The following is an 18,592-nucleotide window of genomic DNA, read 5'->3' as shown; positions in this document are numbered from 1 at the left end:
AAGTTTTTCATCACTTTTCATATTCTATATCTCTTCATAAAGGGGAGAAAAAAATCAGAAAAATTAATTTTCAAGACTTTCCTATAGTTATTTTTATGAGATAACATCTGATATTTCTGACAGCAGCAACACTCTCCTTCCTTGCAGAGGCTGGCTGATACCATCTCTTGAAACACCACCACAGAATTTCTTAATTTGACTTCTCACTCTTCTATGGCTTTAGCTTTTGAACTATTAATATTAAACCTTAAACCATTAAATGAGGTATATAGGATAGAGCACAAATAACTTCAGTAACTTTTGTTATTATGTTCATTAATTATGTAATTATGTTCATATGTCATTAGTTTTTACAGCAGTAATTAGAAATGGGACCCTATTAATTTCTTCTTTGACACAAGAATCACTTACATGGGGTTAAGGGTAGGTTGTAATCCCACCCTTGCTAAGAGAATAATGTTTCTGTGGATAAATTTCTTAAAATCTCTATGCAATCAGCTCAAACTGTCACTCTGTATAATTCAGTGGCCTGCTGTGGAGAACAACTTCATTAAAAAGCATAGCAAACAAAGCATTAAGCAGGGAATTAAAACTGACTTTGGTTCCTGGCTTTGTCCCTGACTTTTGTGAACTTGGCGACATTTCATTTCTAAGTTTCAAGGTTGTTTTGTATGTAGTAGCAATGGTCATTGCTGCCCTAATACAGAGTTTTGATTTGTCGGTAAAAGCATATCTTCATAAGATAATAATAATAAATTATATTTTAATATTAGTTTCTTAAAGGCATTTTCCTCTTTAAAAATCCAAATATTAATCAAAACGACTCATTGTGTGTTGTTTAAAAATTCATTTAAAACATGCTAGCATCCCATTTGAATCTCAAATATCTGAAAAGACCTGCAACTGGGCCTGTTTTCAGTCCTATTTCCTGCCCTCAGCCAGTTTCCTCTGACTTAAGGGCAGCTGAGTTTTATCTACAAAAGTTCAGAGCCTTCTTCTCCCCTGCCCAAAATCCCACCACTCTCAACACATGTAAGTTTTTCCCCACACTCTGCCCCCACTCCAGCCCTAGGAGATGACATGAACAAAACCAAAATGGAGACAAAGTTAAAAATAAGGATTTTATTTCAGAGCACTTAGTGTATTTACAACTCTCCCGCCTAGAAACAAGAAACTAAAAACAATCCATGTTCACAAGTGTGTGGATGACCTGCACCTCACCCAGGCTAACTGCTTTTTGCTACTTCTGCTTCCTCCAGGGTAATACCTATGAAAAAGCAGTGATGTAAGCCCGGAGATGGTATACAACACGTCTCTTATACGCAAGTGTCACTCACAGGATGGAGTCTTGGAAGTAGTGTGAAGTTATTCAACAGTTGCTAAAAAATTATATATACACAGTCCCATTTGCAGTTAGATCAGATTCAGCACATCACTCAGGAGATAGATAAGCAGGTGGACACAAGCCTACTGACATCCGGGCAAGCACAGATTTGCAGACAGCTCATGCTATCAGGTACATAGGTACCTTCTCATTCACACACATACGCATTCTTTCCCATTCCTGCACTTGGACAAACACATAGGCAAGTGTTTTGTTAATGCTAACACAGTTTCAAGGTGCAGAAAAGCACTTGAGAAAAAGCACCAACCTCCCAACTGACCCACTGGCTTGTAATCATTCCTCTTGAACCTGAGGGAAATGGGGAGTGTGGAAAGGGCATCTTCCTATTTCTCACAGGGCTACCATTTCCAAATCTCCATTACTCTTTTGCCACAGGAAGAGGGCTGAAGGTGCAGGCTGACCTGCAGCAAAGCCAATTTGATAACGTGCTGATACCAACAGGGGGCAATCTTCACCCACTCCCAGAAATAGGCATGTCCTCCCTCCACTTCCCTTTAGTCAGATTTAGCAATCAAAGGGCTGCAATGTGAGCCAGTTCAATTATCTGATCTTGCAGAAAAACAGATCTGCAAAAAGTGGATACTTTACCATTTGAAAAGCCAGCTCAGCCAAGTCACTCCACTGTTACTGTTAACCTGCCACATTGCGATGAAGGCACCTTTTTCAGCAGCAAATTGTCCGTGGAGTAGCTGAGCTATGAAGTCACATAGCACTCCAACTTCCCCTTTGCACCTTGGTCAGAGTCTACACACCACTTCCTTTAAAAGGTACTTTCCCCTTTTGGAAAAGGGCTTGTTGTAGAGATCTCTCCTCGCTTGAAGGTGTTGAACAATGTGATGGTTGACAACCAAACCACAACCTTTCTCTAGCATTATCTGTTGCTGCTTCCAACAAACCCACTTGAGAAGATTTAGAGAGGGGGGGGGGGGGAAGTATGGAAAAAGGAAGAAACAAAAGGAAGGGAGTTATGATCCTCCTAACAGACATAGCAAGGGGAACTAAAACAGAAGTTGATTAAGGATGGCTGTGGAGGCTGCAAGGTTGAAGACAGTTCTGGTTTGGCAACGCCTCTTGAATAGCTTCACTGCAACCACTCAGCTCCATCTGGTTGAGGACACAGCTTATACGTTCCACAGTTGCTGCATGGCCCATCTGCAATTTCCACAGTCTAAGCATTTCATACTGGGCATCTCGCATACGCCGATGCTCCATCTCAATTCGTTCCAGATCACAGTCACTCAGCCCCAGACGCCTCACAAATTCTTTCCACCGAGATGGCGGCACATGATCCACCACAGTGTACAGAATAGCTGGATCTGAGAGAAGAAAAAGTGTAAGAACCAGAATTCTGCAGCCTGAAGAGTGTTGTGAACAATCCACGACTGGGCAGTGCCTTGCCCTCTCCTGTTCAGGTCTTCTACTGAATAGTCACACAGACAAACGTAAGTAACATTGAGACTCACTCTTACTAACCAACAGTGCGTTACTTCCATATGCTCTTGTGCAAGGTTATGAGCAGAGTTAAGCATGCATGCAACAGGGCCCTTGCTTCCACACATTCCTGCAAAAAAGTTGTTCAGGGGGCCATCCCAGAGGCATTAGACTGACAGCATGTCGGCACATATGACATATTCCTGACATGCCTTGATGCTGGCAAGTAAAAAAGCAGCAGGTGGGCCACCTGCAGATGTTTAGCATATACAGGCTCTGGGCCTGCTTCTGCCTTTGCACGGTGCTGCACCTGAAGCATATACACATCAGGTACACCTGGCAGAGTTTCTCATACATACTCCTAGCCAGATCTGCAAGGCCAAGTTTTAGTTTGCCTAGGGAGGGATGGGGGAGTTTCACTCACTGTCTGGAAGCTGTGTCTTTCTGGCAGGTCTGACACAGTCTGGTAGCTCATGTGAACTTTGTGGCATTGATGCTGATGGTGGTGTTGCATTCACTAACAAAACCGTTTCCTTATGGGATTCCGGAAGAAGGATGGAAGTCACATTTCTTTTTACCTCAACCTGAAAAAGATACTGTTTTTACTTTGGCATCACTCCATAGCAACACAATGCACCTGTCTCCTGTAAAGAACCAGTACTTTTATATACTAAAACGTAGCAAAGATAGCTGTGGAACAAGTGTTGAGGCTTTAATCCTTCCTATATGGCTTGCTTGAGCACAAGACACCAAACATTTCTTTCCAGCACAAACTGAGGAGTTCAACTCTTTTGGAATCAGAAAATGGCAATCTGGAAGAAGTACTTCTGTGCAAAATTGAATCAGGCTGAAGACAACCAACGTGGTGCAATCCCCTAGCAGCAACATGAGGCCAGGCCCTGTGCTCCAAAACACCGCTCTAAACATCAGACTGGAAGCCTGATTCATTGCTATTCCAGAAGCTTCATTTGCCACCATTCCATCATCCTTCACCACAAGGTTGTGGGATCACCACCTTGGCTATTGCCTGGGCCCTCTTAACTGCAGAACAATATTGGACCTGAGAAAAGCAGCAATGGAAGGCTTGTGGAGCCAAGACATAAAGTGAAATTCAATGAGTTAAATTCTCTCAGCTTGTGATATGTAAGGAGAAAAAAAGGACTGAGGAACAGATGTCTGAAAAATTGCATTCAGAAGGAAAAGAGCACAAAGCCAGGAGTTTGAAAAGCACCCACTAGTAGAGCGGAAACAAAATATAATGGCTCCATCCTCTAAAATAAAAGGCTCACATTAAACAGCCCTATTACTCAGCTTATTTGAAAGTACAAGCCTTGAAAAGAGCCCCCAGGGAACAAAGTTACTCTGGACACACGGTTAAAATCTAAAAGTAGAGGAGATGCTCTTGTACCTACTGTCTTACCTCAGATGCTGGTTCTTTGCTTGTCTGTGGCAAAGGAACTTTAAAGAAAAAAAAAAAGAGACAGAAATTATTTTCACTTCCTCTCTTCCCAGAGAAGACAGGAAAGCAGCTATTCACAATCCTGACCTCACAAGATTTTACAGCAAAATGCCCATCTCTTAGCAATGAGCTCACATGCACTTCCAGGCACAGCATGGGTGTGGATGCAGAATTGCAAGAATTGCACCAGTAAGCTTAGCTGTTGACTATTCATGTTCCTCTGGCTTTGCACCAAAGCAGAGTAATGGGATCCCACCGTTTCCCTCACACGCACTGTGATGTCCATCCCAATTAGTATCAGTGTATAGTTTGCTATACTCACCACAGGAGTAAAAAGAAGAAGCTATGCCATTTTTATGCACCACCTTCACCACTTTATTTACAACGTAGAAGACAGAGATAACTAAAAATATCGCAACGATGATGCCAAGGACGAGGCTGCCATCTGAACAAAACAAAGAAGGCAAACGAGTGAGCGAATGAGAAAGGAAGAGGTAAATGTAAATGCTAGAAAAAGATAAGGAAGCGAACCCGTGCAGTTGGTAATGAGAAAAAGAAGTTATACTGGCTTGGGAGAGTAGAGGAAGCAGTAGCAGGTCGACAGAAGGGGCTGACAAAACAAAAGCACACATTGAAGAGATTCCACTGTCCCTCAGTTTCCCCAGTACTCACGCAGACCAGACGGAGTCGGTGAGGTAGACACTGGGCTATGACACTGCAGGCATTCTTCTTCAAGGCAGCTGAAAGAGCACATCAGAGATCTGAGCACGTGTGGAACAAGACAAAAGGCATTTGCAACAATTCTAAGAACAGACAGTTCAACCTGAGCCAGCAAAGCAGAGACATGCACAGTGCCTACCGAAAGTGTTGTTCTTAGTGTTTTGATGCCTGCATGGAGAAGGCTAGTGGGGGGACCCCATTCCTCAGGAAGGCTCATATTTTGGGAAGTTATGTCAAGATGAACAGACCTCTGAGGAAAATTCATTCACTACACTGTTAGGCTGGTGTCTGCTGTCTCTCCTACTCAGCAAAGAGGCATACAGAGACAAAAACTCACCTGTTGCAAGGCTTGCAAATGTTACTACTAAATGTCAGGAAAAATCCAGGCTTACACCTGCATATTGTGTCTCTGTTTTTTGAGCCTGTAGAGAAAACAGGAAGATGTTGCTGTAGATAGGACAGAGAAGGGAAAAAAAAAGGGGGGGGGGAATTCACTCAGAGATGAGTGGAAAATAATCTCACTTTGAGACTGGAGAACTACAGCTGGAGAGAAGAAAGAAGACTCAGTCTGTGTTTGGGGACAGGGGAGGGAGGAAAAAAAAAGTGAGGGTATCACTGTCCTGGTAGGTCAGGAACCTTTGCAGAGTCTGACAAAGGGGAAAAAAAATGCAGTGCAGCTGAGATTGGGCTGAAGGACAAAAGTAGTTCTAGTGCAAATGAGGGGAAAAGTCACTCTAGTTCAAGTGTGACAGGAAGGGGAAATCACTTTAGTCAGGCAAAGCTGAGGGAGAAGTGGTTCCTGAGCAGCTGAGACTAGTGAGGAAGTCAGTTCAGGGCAGCAAGAAATCACTTCAAGACACGGGACACACACATTCGCTACTGTGATATGTTCTGCTGTGAACGGAAGCGGAAAGAAATGGAGAAGCTATTGCTTCTAAGCAAGTCACAGGATGGAAATTGGGTAAAACAGGTGTGGGAGGGAACAGACAACTTAAGAGAAGTGGGTGAAGGACATAAATTACATGAGGGGTGATAAAAAGGCACTAGAATAAGCAGGATGCTTTGTGCATTAAGAGAGGGACAGGACTAAAACAGTTCTACACCAGACAAGAGGGGATGAAATTGCTTAAGGACAAAGTAAGACAGTGACTCCTGAGGATGAGCACTGAGATTGTGACAGAGAAAAATCACTAAGCACCAAGGGGAAGGCATTCACCTGTGAGACAGTAGAAGTCATACTAGGTAGGGAAAGAGATGTGGAAGTGGACAGGAGAAGCAGAAGTTTCAGAAAAAAAAGAATAGTATTTGGACATCAAGGTGAGGAGCATTTAAGGGACATGTACAGAATTATACTACAGAGCAAGGTGGAAGGTAGCACAGGGGCTAGGAGCTTCGATTCCTGAACAGAGATCATACAGTTTGGGACAGCTAACATGTGTACTTCTCTCAGATCACAGTAGTGATGAAGAAGTGCCACTGGGTACATTCTGGCATTAGCTGGGCAGCTTTTTACTTTAAAACACTGTACCGTACATTGTGGTGGCTCAGCAACTGACTGACAAGTGGTTCACCTGGGCACTAGGACCAGTGGCACTTTCAGACATTAGAAACAGTGATATCCCTAACTTGTGAATCAGAGCTCTACATTTCCACATGACACACATTTCTACAGCATGAGTGGGGAAGTGGGGAAAGAACAAAAAAACAACAACAACAAAACAAAAAAAAAACATAAAACATCTAAGTCACAGAAATAATCAGAAAAATTAACATGGCTGCAGATCTGGGCAAAAGATGGAGGTGTAGCATAAGGCAAGAGGGAAAGGCATCAAACCAGGGCATAAAAAATGCAGTCTTCCTATAATAATAACAATAGCAGTAGTCTTCCTGTACACATGGAGTGAAGGGTAAGGGACCTGCAGAGAAGACTAAGCCAGCTTCTTCTTAGAGTGGCCAGACAAAGTACAAGAGGCAATGGACACAAGTTGCAACAAAGGAAATTTCAACTGGATATAGAGATTTTTTTTGTTCCCGAGATGGTTTGGCACTGGAACAGATACCCAGGGAGAACGGGGAATCACCTTATTTGAGGATGTTCAAAACTGAGCTGGACTAGATATCCTCCAGAGGTCTCTCCCAACCTAAAACTTTCAGTGATTGTATGAACGAAGTGTATGCTCATACAATTTTTAAGGTCCTTCCAGTAGTTGGTGAGTGAAATGCAGTGAAATTCCTTCAGGGCACTGGGAAAAATATCCACACAAAGACAAAAAAGGAAGGCAAGCAGGAAATCTGCTCTCGAACACAAGACCTTGCTTCAATACATGCAAGGCAAGTAGAGGTATTGAAATTAAGTAAAAACTTTCCTCTCAACAGCCAAGAAGAGAAAACATTCAAGGACAGAAAGAAGGTAAAACCTATGACAGAAAATAGGGATTGATGCCAAGGCAGGCAAAAAATGATAAAATTCTTCTGGAGAAAGAGGCCAGATAAAAAGGAGTAAAAAATGTTCTGAAATTAAAATCACTTCAGGGCAAGGGGCTGCAGTGCAGAGAGGGCTCCCAAAGTCTATTCCAGCAGCAGCTGCCTGTACTTATGTCTATACTAGAGCCATATCTGTGCCATACTTACAGTTGGCAATAATCCCATTGACACATGTGCTGCAGTTCCTACACAGGAAGAGATCAAGCAGGCCAACCTGATACTGATTCTTCCGACAGCCACACACAGTATCTTGCTTTGGGGTGCATGGGGTCTCTACTATCTGCTGGAAATCTGAAAAAAGAAACAAAAAATGATCACCTTCCTCTCTCACCTTCAGCTGAGACACCCATTATGATGGCCAATATTGCTATTCCCTTCCCTTGGTATTTTTCCAGGAGAAAGACAAAAAGGCCTGCAAATTTTGCCTCTAACTGAAGTTTACTAACTTTCTAACCCTCATTCCTGCTGTCCCCAATCCTTTTCCATACATTCTTCTTGTGTCTACTCAGATGCTTACTTTTTCAACCTTCTTCCTCACTCATATTGTCACCCTCTCCAGCCCCTCTCCCTCCACCACCAACAACTTTTCACAGGTCCTGTTAGATGACTCACCTGAACGGCACTGTGTACACTGGAAACATTTAGACATGGTATTATCCACAGCTGTGAAGGTGCCATTAGCACATGGAAGACAGATGGGTGCCTGGTCAGGCCGTTCACAGTCTTTTAACTTGTAGGTACCTGCAAAAGAACCACTTGAAAGTGATCTCACAGGGGAACAAACACTTTTGTCTTTGGGTCAACAGAAGGCACAGATTCCTCAGAGAAACATTAGAGTTGATGGCAAAAGGACAGGGTATACTTCATCTCACCAGTGTGAAAGGCACTAAGGGAAGAAGAGATATGAAATAAGAATTTCTCTGGGTAAAAACAACTACCAAAGAAAAGCAGCACTGAGCAGGACCAAGACAGCTTGAAAGTGCAGGACATGCGAAGGTGTCAGGCAAAAGTCACTATTGCTCTAATTATTTTACTGTAATATACCTGCATGGCACCTCATACAGCAGTGGGTCTCTCTGGGATGTAGGTATTGTCCTAGTTGACACTGCACCTGCCTTTTTTCTCTCCTGAAGGGGTTAAAGGGGTCTCTTCCATCCAAAGCTACCTGACGGGCTTGCAGCGTATATGGCACTGGAGCAATTTCTATAGATTCCTCAGTCAACACACAAACAAATGTTAGGATCACCTGTAAACAAAGGGAGACAGAGAAAGGAACAAGGTGAGCAAAACTCACATGCCCTGGCAGACTGCACAGTTGACTTCAGCACCGACAAGTCAATCCTATCCTTACAGTGAGTTCATTTGACTTGACCAGGACCTTCACCTGACAAAAACGTGGGGGGAGGTTATTTAGAAAAAAATAATTTTGAAGCCATATCTGTCATCTGTGTTATTAATATGCCGTTCAATAGTCTCTATGACAAGCTGACTGCATATAAAGCAAATGAGGTATGATTTACGGCCAAAATGCCTTGAAAATGCTGCAGCTTGCAGGAAAGTTACTCAAGAGCAAAGGAATGCTTTTATTAAGGAACACAGGAAGACTCTCAATCTAGAAACATTTCCAGAGAGACAAACACATCCAATGCTTACATTTCTAATGAATAAATAAAACAGAGGAGAAGTTTGGAATTAAAAAAAAAAAAAATCTCATTGTATGCAAAGCAAAGCTTCCAAAACTTTTCCCAAGGAAGCCAGTCCTAGAAGAAAAGTGGGAAAGCTAGGTTTTTAACTTCTCCCTTTTGAACCATATCTTTTTTTCTTTTTAACTGAAGCTATTAACTTCCAGTCTGAATAGCCTGCTACAAAAAAAAAGTACATTCTATTTCTTTTTTTAACAGCCTACTACTACTACCAAAAAAAAAAAGTACATTCATTCTACTTTTCCCCCCCCCCTTTAAGCTTTACTTGTTATTTTTAATTTTGGAGATGACTGTTGTAGAGAATTTTAACAGAAATATGATTGGTGTGACTGTAGTATTTATGTAAATGTGTGTGTGTGTTCTAAAAGGAAGAGCAGGCAAATGGTTAAAAGAACGGCCTGTACTGATCATGAAGCACACCATTCCCTGGACGCTGTTCTCAGGACACCATTCCCAGCAGCGAAATTGAGAAATGCACTGTTTATGTCAAGGCCCACACACTGGTAGGACTGCAGCACGGATGATTCACCAGCAGAAGACCCTGCATCCCGACACCAAGAGGATGGCAACAATATTGCAGCATACCATATATATGATTCCTTTCCCCCGTTCCTTTCCCCACTGGTCCAGCAGTAAAACAGAATCATAGCCATGTATTTCAAACGTGCATTCAAACATGAGGAAAAAAAAATAAAACATGCAACAACCTGGCTTAAGTTTTACAGAGCCTGAAGTCAGCAAGACTCTAAAGTAGCAGCCCAGTCTCTACCAGCTGGTGACCCCTGAAAGGTATAAAAGAGTTGTCCAGAAACTAGTTTGCCGTTGGCAATCAAGAACCCTAGAGAAGTGATAAGGACTCATCAGCTGGCATCCCTTGCGCTCTGCATTGCACACAAATGATCCTGGCCACACCATCAGGATACATGCATCCTGGTGCCTCTAAGTGTGCTGCTGAGTGTGTGAGCTAATTAAATCTATGCATCAGGTCATGTGAATGCATAAAAATCAACTCACGTTTTTTGAAACCTCCCTTCCATGAGATCTCACACAGTTTTATTACACTGCACTATAGTGTTTTCCTAGCTTTCTTTTTTGAAAGCTGTAAGGTCTAGTTATACAGGCATAGCTCAGGGGTTCGTTTTCTTTTTGCTTTTTTCAGCTAGGAGAGATGTAACAAAAGAAAAGTAAACCAGTAAGGGTAAACCACAATGCTGATACCAATTCTGTGGTTGCAATTGTAAGAAAGGATATGCTGAATGAGGTGGCTGTGACAGCTCTGTGCTCTCCTGTTTCCCTCTCAAAATTAAAGGTTTGGGGGAAAAGTTAGGCACACACAAGCTATTGCAAACCTCAGAAAGGGTAGGAGTTTCCAACTCTGACAAAGAAAGAAACTAGTTTTTCAAGAATTTCAGAGCACTATGACATACAGAGAACATATTTTGTACATCAGCTGCTAAAACTGAACAGGGTGGGGAAGAGCGAGCAGGTATTTAAGTAACTATCACTTGAGGAATTAATTCACTGACAACAGAGCGATTGCTCCAACAGTAAGTTGGTAAGAAAGAAAACTCACTTCAGCAGCTGACAGTCTTGCAAATGCTTTGCTTTGCAGGAAAATGGGTGAAAGATCATTCACGCAGATGGTCCGACAGTAACAATTAAAAAAAGGAAAAGAAAAAGAAAAACTTGCTGCTGCAGCCAATAATTAATTCCCAACATGGGAATATACAGCTGGCCCAGAAGTCAACTAGATCAGTAATATAAACAGAGGAAAGCGTGGAAGATCTCAAGCCAGAAACATGAGATGGTTCAGATACATCTCCAAGCACAAAAGAAAACCAGAGAGGCATTTTCAGTGATTCAGATTAAGCGAAAGCACAGCTTTAAGTGTAATCGTGCCAGAATTAATACATTCATTATTGCTGATCAAGATCTAAGGCACAACAAAGAGTCACAGACCACAAGTGACTTACAACCAACGACTTGGCCTTCCAGAAAAATCACTCACACAGGGGAAAAAAAAAAAAAACACCAACAACCCCCACCACCACCATCTTAGCTCCCTAAACCATCAAGCAGTTATGCTACTTTATACCCATGATAAACTCCACAGAATTCAGGAAATACAGAAGCGTATCAAGCACTGAAGCCCTTCATGGCAAATAACAACTCACTAAGGCAAATTTAGTGAATAAAGTGATTTCCCACCGTCAGATTCACAACGCGACGTTCGGATTACACTCTTCAGGAGGAGTGAGTACCCACTAACCAGTGCTGTTTAGAACAGCGGACAGCAAGTATTTACCATGGCAAATGATAATTCAAACCACCAAACCACATCATGCACACCGGTGATTCACATTGTTTAGCAGGGACTGCCCAGGAAAAAAGAGTCAGCAGAAACTCTAGGCTTCCCCTCTGAAACTGCTGCAGAAATAAACAAGATCTTGAAGATGAAGACAAGAATGCCGTTTCCTTGAATTTTTCCACTCATTGGGGTGACAGCTAGGTAACCGGCACATTCCTGGCATTAGCGGGAAGCAACTCCAGCTCCTTTTCCCATCCCCAAAGCACCTCCAGGCTGATAGCTATAACAAAAAAAAAAAAAGCTGCACAAGCCCCCAAGCCTTTCTACGCAAAATTTTTGCAGTGGAAGCAGAAGTTAGGAGCCCCTGTACCATCTTCAGCCTCAAATACGCTTGAGGTGCTGCCGCCAATACGATTCACATCCCTGCTACTGCTGCTCCTGCCTCGCTGGACCGTGCACAGAGAGAGACCTGCAAGGAGGGGGGGGGGTGACACCAATGCTGAGTAAGTTAAGGGAAGAAACTACGAGTGAAGAAAACAAGAGGCAAGAAAGACAAAAATAGGGGGGCGGGAAAGGGGGAAGTAAGAAGAGGTATTTGAGATCACTGTTTCAAGGCCTGGGAGAGAGAAAGTACTGCAACTGAAACAGAGCACAACGGAAGGCAATGGTATCAGCCCCTGCAAGGCTAGGTAACACCAAACGCCGCAGCCCTGTATCATCTGCCCTGTCCAGCTCAGCCTTGCACTGCCTGGCCCTCCCAGGCCTGTTTCCATTCCCCTCCCTGCACGGAGCTGTGGTTAGGAGGCTTACTCCTGTTTTGTATGTATTTAACGTATTTTTTCATGTAATGAAGTATTTCCCACCCTAACAATTTATGCAGTTGCTTCTCTCTCAAGAAGATAAGCTCCCATTTTGCAAATTCATTTTGTAAACTAATTACGTATCTCCAAATAAAAGGCATTACAAGTCACCAGAATTTCTTAAATGTTTCTTAAGAAAGTGTGAAACTGTCCTTTGCTTAAGAGTTTGACGTGGTATACACCAACGCACAAGTAATCTACGTATCGGTAATCTGTTATTCTTTTTGATGAGTCATTAGAGAGTTTGGAAGGAAGCAGAGATCCCTCTCAGACTAATGAACCATGGAAAAATTAGGATACAAGATTCCCTTAGGTTCTTTGATTGCTTCAGCTATTATCAAAAGCTCTTCAAGGCTCACATTTTTTAGTTAAATATCAAGAGAGGCACGTGAAACCAGTACTTCTGCTTTAAACATTGAGAAACATATATTAAAGCAACATTTACAGGAAGCTTTTCTCACTGCTCGCTAAAACCTGGAAAGGTCAAAGGAAGGATACAAGAGCTATCACCATAAATAATCCTCCATTTTATGAATATTAGATGCTGGAGTACTTTATTTGAGCCCTCACCTAAAACCAGGAGACAGACAATAGCTTTCACACGATGGAGAAGGACCTTATAAAATCTTATTAGAAAAAAAAAGTGATTTATTTTCAAAGATCGTAAACTTCACATTTTAAAATGCATGCACGTGTGAATAGGTGTGTGTGTGTATGCACGTGTATGTGCATAAAAGTGCTTATTTCATATTAATACAGACAAGGAATAGAGTAAAAAAAAAAAAAAAAGGAAAGAAAAAAGCCAGGAAGCGATCAGGAAGCGATTGCAACTACGAGAAATTAACTTTCTAATTTTTTTCATTAAAGGACTCCATAGTGAACACTACGTCAGGGCCCCAAGCGCGCGTGCACATGCCTGCACGCACCCTCCGGGGCTGGCAGCAGGGGCACGGGCTGAGTCCGGCAGTGCGGCTGCGCAGCCCTGAACGAGAGGGCAGCAGGAGCAAGAGCTACACGGACGCCTCGGCCAGGGCCGCCACCCTTCACTGAGGAGCTGCTGTCAAGCTGGGCACATGATCCCACCCTGCGAGGCCACTGCCTCTAGCAGCCCACTTTGGCAGCTCGCTGCTACACTATGTGATTTTTTTTTTAAGGATTTAGACAAGTGTCCCATGCTGAACGCTACTCATCAGAACTGACAGATTTCTGCTAGTTTTAATAGAAAACACGCAGTGATATTGTTTTAAGATACTCTTTCTATCCTAACGCTCTGAAGACTGCAAGAGAAAGGCCTGTGTTACCAAGAACTGGAAGAAAATACTCAGTTATCCAAGGGACAAGGCCAAGAATATGGAACAGAATACCAGACATCTGTCCCAAATAAAAGCAAAGCCATTTTGTAATGACTAAAGAAAGAAACAGCTAAGGAGTTAGATGACAAAATTTTCTACTCCAAATAATAATGGAATACAAGGACTACTTAAAAAGGAAATGCATACAAACTGATGAGAATGAACACCTATGAGAACTTAATTATAAAGTAGTTGAAATTGTCATAGGTGCAGATAAGATCGTGTCTCACTTGGCTAGAAGTCAGTCAGTCATAAAAAGTATAAAATTAGACTAATAAGCAGACAAAAATGGAGGTAACCTGGTTGGACAAAGCAATTGGAGATGCACTCAAATGCAAGGAGTTACTAGGAAAGGCTTTGAGTACAAAATAGAAAATAGTTAAGCCAATGTATAAATTCATAATGAACACATGCACTGAGTACTGAACGGAGTTCTAGCTCCTCAATCCTTAAAAGGACATGGTTAGCCCAGAAAAGATACCGAGAAAGGCAGCAAGACTGACCAGTGGTACAGAACGGCTGCCAGAAGAGGAATGATTAAAAACATTGGTCTGCAAAAGAGAGAACCAAGCAGAGGATACTACACAGGGCCCTAACGTCACAAATGCCAGGAAGAAGATGCAGTGGGATGGCTATTCTCTGTCTCTTCCAAAATGAAGCACAGAAAACAAGCAGGAGGCAGGTTCAAAACAAATACAGTGAGGTACTGTTTTAGCCAACACTCAACTGAGGTGCGGGACTCCTTGCCAAGAAGCGTTGGGGCTGCCGGCAGCATGCCTGGCTTCCAAAAGTAATCACATCCATCGACAGCAGAAAAACATACTCAGAGATCCTAAATACAAGGCATCATTTTGATTCAGAAATTCTTACAGATCCCTGTAAGCTGGGGAAGAATATTTATTTTTCATTACTGCATGCTTGCCCAATTCTAAAAACCTTGGTACATCTCCTGTTGATCACTGTCGGAAGGAAGATACTAGACCAAGCCATTCTTACAATGAACTTACTGGCTTGGTTTTCAATTTTTATATAATATGGCTTCTAACTTTAAAATTGCAACTCCTCCCTTTACCTTCAAACTAAACCAAGCCAGAAGCACCCTTACAGCTATTTTGTCCTTCTTCCTCATAAGAGTGGGACTGCCATTATAAATTATCAGAATGAGACAGAAAGCACACTGACTTTAGGGACAACAGTGGTCTTTCTTTCCCCCTCTGCGAAAGTTACGGGACACATAAGCGAACAGGGGATATGAGGTTAAGGACATGCAAAAAGAAAAAATTTGTAGAAAGGAATTACAGGAAATTCTTAAGAATCAGAGGAAACATGCAAGAATAAGAAGATTAAAAGGGAGCCATCAAGGAAGTAAAAAAGGCCTGGAAGGCTAATGTAGAGGATATGGAAAGTAAACGGAAGACAAAAAGGCATACCACAGAATGCAAATTGTAAAGCTAAAGAAAATAATATGATTTTATGAAAAAGATAGTCTGTAGTATATGGTGTAATCGAGAACTTGGGACCATATGCAAGCATGAAAAAGTCCCCAAAAAGAAAATCATACTAAAGGCCACCCTTCCTGCAGTCTATCACTTATTTGAAGACCACGAGATTGGAAAACCCAGTGGTTTTTGCACATTTTGTGGCTGATGTATCTTATCTAGATCCTGCGATCCACAGTTAAGAGCTGCATCTCACACCAGCAAAACAGCAGAATTCAAACTATGAAGTAGGAGTACTCTACACCTTATTACCTGGTTTCCAAAAGCTCCAGAGTGGGGGGGGGGGGGGCGGGGGAACTAGAAGAAAGGAACTTCAAGTAGTCAAAACTTTTTGTCAGCAAATTAACTATTTACCAACATTACAGTTCTCGTGCACTCTCGTGTAGAGCCAAATCTGCATCATCGTGGTAGTTAGCATGAACTGACGCCACCCCTACTCTTCCCAGTTTTATCCTCTATCTCTTGGTACTGGGTGGTCTTTCCCCTCTAACAGTCAGACAATTCATAAAATTTCCAAATCTCTTTAAAAAAAAAATAAAAGAAAAAGTCATTCTCGCTATTACAAAGAATCGCTTAAAATTCTCGACCTATGACACGCAGGAGGGCTACAGAAAACTTACCAGCAAACCTAAGGAAAACCTGTCTTTTAACAAACGGTTTGGGGCGTATGGACAACCCCTAACATATATATATATATTTTTAAGCCTGCAGCGCGGCAATAAAGCCTTTATTGCTCCAGCAACGCCGCCACATCCACGCAGCCCCCGACGGCAGGGGCCGCGGCGCGGCGGGCCGGGCACGGGCACGGGGCGGCGCAGGGCAGGCAGCGCGGCTGCCCCGCGGGCGGCGGGGTGACACCCTCCGTCCGCCGGCGCGATCTCCTCGGCGGGCGCCCGGAGCGGCGCTCGCCTCGGCGTCCTCGCAGCTAAGGAGTTAAAAGCCGCCTTGCTAACTCCAGGAAGCCATCCCCGATTCCTGTAAATCCGACTGCGTTTTCACTGACTCAGGAGCAAGTCCCGGAAACAGCCCGCCGAGGCAAGGACCTCGCCGCCGGCAGGCGGGGAGCACCCCGGCGCCGCGGCAGGAAACCCCGCCGGGAGGGCCCGAGCCTGCCCCCCTCCCTCCCTCCCTCCCTCCCTCACACACGCTCCAGCCGCGGAGCTCCGGGGCCGCCTGATTAATCCCTCGGCCGCTCCGTAACGAACAGGTGACCGGAGCCAAGGCGGGGGCCGCCCTGCTACCGGCTCCTGCGGCCGTTACAGCGGCCCCCGCCATGACCGCGGCCCCCGCCGGGGCTCCCGCTCCGCGGCAGAAAATGGCTGCGCCGCCCCCACCCCACCCCCCTCCCCGGCCCCGCACCGGGGGCGGCCGCGATGGAAGCGGGCTCTTCGGAGAGCGCAGGGGCAGAAACCGAAAGAGCGAGCCAAGCTGCCAGCAGAGCCGGAACGATGGAGAGCCCTGCCAGGGAAAGGAGGCGGCGAGGGAGAGCTGCCCCCGCAAGCCCCAGGGAACGGCGGCGGGCACCGAGCCGCCCCGCAGCCCCGCGACCGGCCAGCACACCGCGCCCCGCCCGCGGTGGCAGCGGAGAAGCCGCGGCGGCCGGGCGGCGGCGAGCTGCCCCCCGCTCTCCCTGTCTCCAAAGCGCCGCATCCCGCCGCCTCCCTCCGCGGCGGTGGCGGGGCGCAGCCCGGTCCCGTCCCGTCCGTCCCCCATGGGGGCGGCAGGGCAGGGGTCCCGCCGCCGCCGCTTACCGTCCCCAGCGAGCCGCGGGGCAGCGCCGGGCCGGGCATGGCTCCGCGGCCCGCTACGTCCCCATGGCAGGCTCCGCGGGTGCAGAAAAGCCGCCCAGCCCAGCCCAGCCCAGCCGTGCCGCGGCCGGAGCAGCGCGGAGCGAAACTACCCCGTCTCCAACTTCCTGCCGCCTCGCTGCTCTCCGCGGCAGGAAAGAGGGCGGTGAGAGCAGGCAGGCAGGGAGGGAGGCGGCCCCGCGGCGCTCCCTGCCCTTTCGCCGCGCCCCCTACGCCCAGCCCCGACCCCCTGCCCGCTCCGCCTTGGGGGGCCTGCCGCATGCGTCGGGGAGGCTCCCCGTTACCCAGAACACGAGCACCGAAAGCAGGATTTAGTTCACTGGGAGTCAGTGACAATGCGCTGTACGTTTTTTTTTTTTAGGATCACGGCTGTGTTCCCTGTACTCACCATGTTAGTTTAAAACCAATAAATCTCCCAGCTTTCACGGAGTTTGCAGAAAGCTTTCAAAAACATGACTGAAGCGAGTGTTGTGTGTACTAAATACAAGCCTGCAAAGCTAACTTCTGCAGCGACGAAGCAATCTCAGCCACGGACGGGCTGTCTGTGACAAGATCTGCCATTTCTTTGGTACCAACAAACACGAATTCAAAGTACGTTCTTGGCGAATTTAGAGAACATCCTGCTACTGGGCAGATAGTGGAGGAAAGTGATTCACGCTTCGTCAATCAGTGCTACTGAATGTCAGCAATGTCATTATCAATGTCATTGTGGTATCAGTGTCACTGAGGACAGCGGGAAGCTGGCAATAGTTGTTGGGGTTCTAATGATTTCTATGATGCCTGTAGTTTGGGTTAGCTACTATTAAAGATAGCTTTGACCCGAATAATAATCTACTGATAAAAAAAATAAATTAGTAAATGTCTTAAAAAGTTAACTCCAAAGCTAACAATATTCTCATCTCATGGCATGTATACACAGTGACTGCGGACAAATTTTGAAGATTAGCAGTGCCCTGCATATCCAAAAATGTTAAGTATTGTTAAAATTGGCAGGCAAGTACCTTTCTTGAAACCAACATTTGCTACTGATTCCACAAAATTATGTGATGTCTTCAAATACTGAGCCCTGATTCACTTGGAACATGCAACGATACATAAAACTCTTCCTCATATACACCTTAATTTGCAACTACCGTTCTTCCTTAAAAAAATCAGATGGACAGTCTGAAGAAAAATGACTCATGGTATCACATGACTAAAACTATTATAAAATAGAAAGAAAATGAGTCAGATATAAGAGGTTCCCAGGAATTTTAAAGTTACCTGACAAATGAGTGTTTCAACTTTCCTCCTTTCTTTTATTGCAATTTCATGTGGAACCGTAATTAGGTAGTTGTAAGAAAATACCTCTTTACATTATGACTACTTTGTGAGCACATACACCTTTTAAGAAAGGTAGTATCTATCAAAACTAGAATAGGTAGAATATATATTCTCATCCTATAGTATTTAAAAGATACAATTTCTTTTATACACTTTAATGAAACAGCTGCTTTGATAATGCAAAGTAATTTAACAGCGTGGTGCATGTAACATTGTGGATGAACTCTGCTTTAATATATG

The 18,592-nt window shown here is 44.4% G+C and overlaps 1 protein-coding gene across 1 annotated transcript; it reads right to left on the bottom strand.

Annotated features, from left to right (window-relative positions):
* Positions 1-1,107: 1,107 nt before the first annotated feature.
* LOC134150894 (tumor necrosis factor receptor superfamily member 1A-like) lies at positions 1,108-17,186 on the bottom strand. Its single transcript, XM_062595061.1, has 10 exons — positions 16,973-17,186; positions 8,544-8,745; positions 8,112-8,240; positions 7,647-7,790; positions 5,353-5,437; positions 4,968-5,035; positions 4,618-4,740; positions 4,257-4,294; positions 3,261-3,420; positions 1,108-2,721 (listed from the first exon to the last, which is right to left on the bottom strand). Exons 1-10 carry the CDS (start codon positions 17,009-17,011, stop codon positions 2,420-2,422), a joined length of 1,290 nt encoding a protein of 429 aa, XP_062451045.1. The 5' UTR covers positions 17,012-17,186; the 3' UTR covers positions 1,108-2,419.
* Positions 17,187-18,592: the final 1,406 nt, after the last annotated feature.

This window comes from Rhea pennata, chromosome 1 (genome assembly GCF_028389875.1).
Source record: "Rhea pennata isolate bPtePen1 chromosome 1, bPtePen1.pri, whole genome shotgun sequence".
NCBI classification, from domain to species: domain Eukaryota; kingdom Metazoa; phylum Chordata; class Aves; order Rheiformes; family Rheidae; genus Rhea; species Rhea pennata.
Note: the sequence above shows the minus strand (reverse complement) of the source record. Positions and strands in the feature narration are given on the sequence as shown.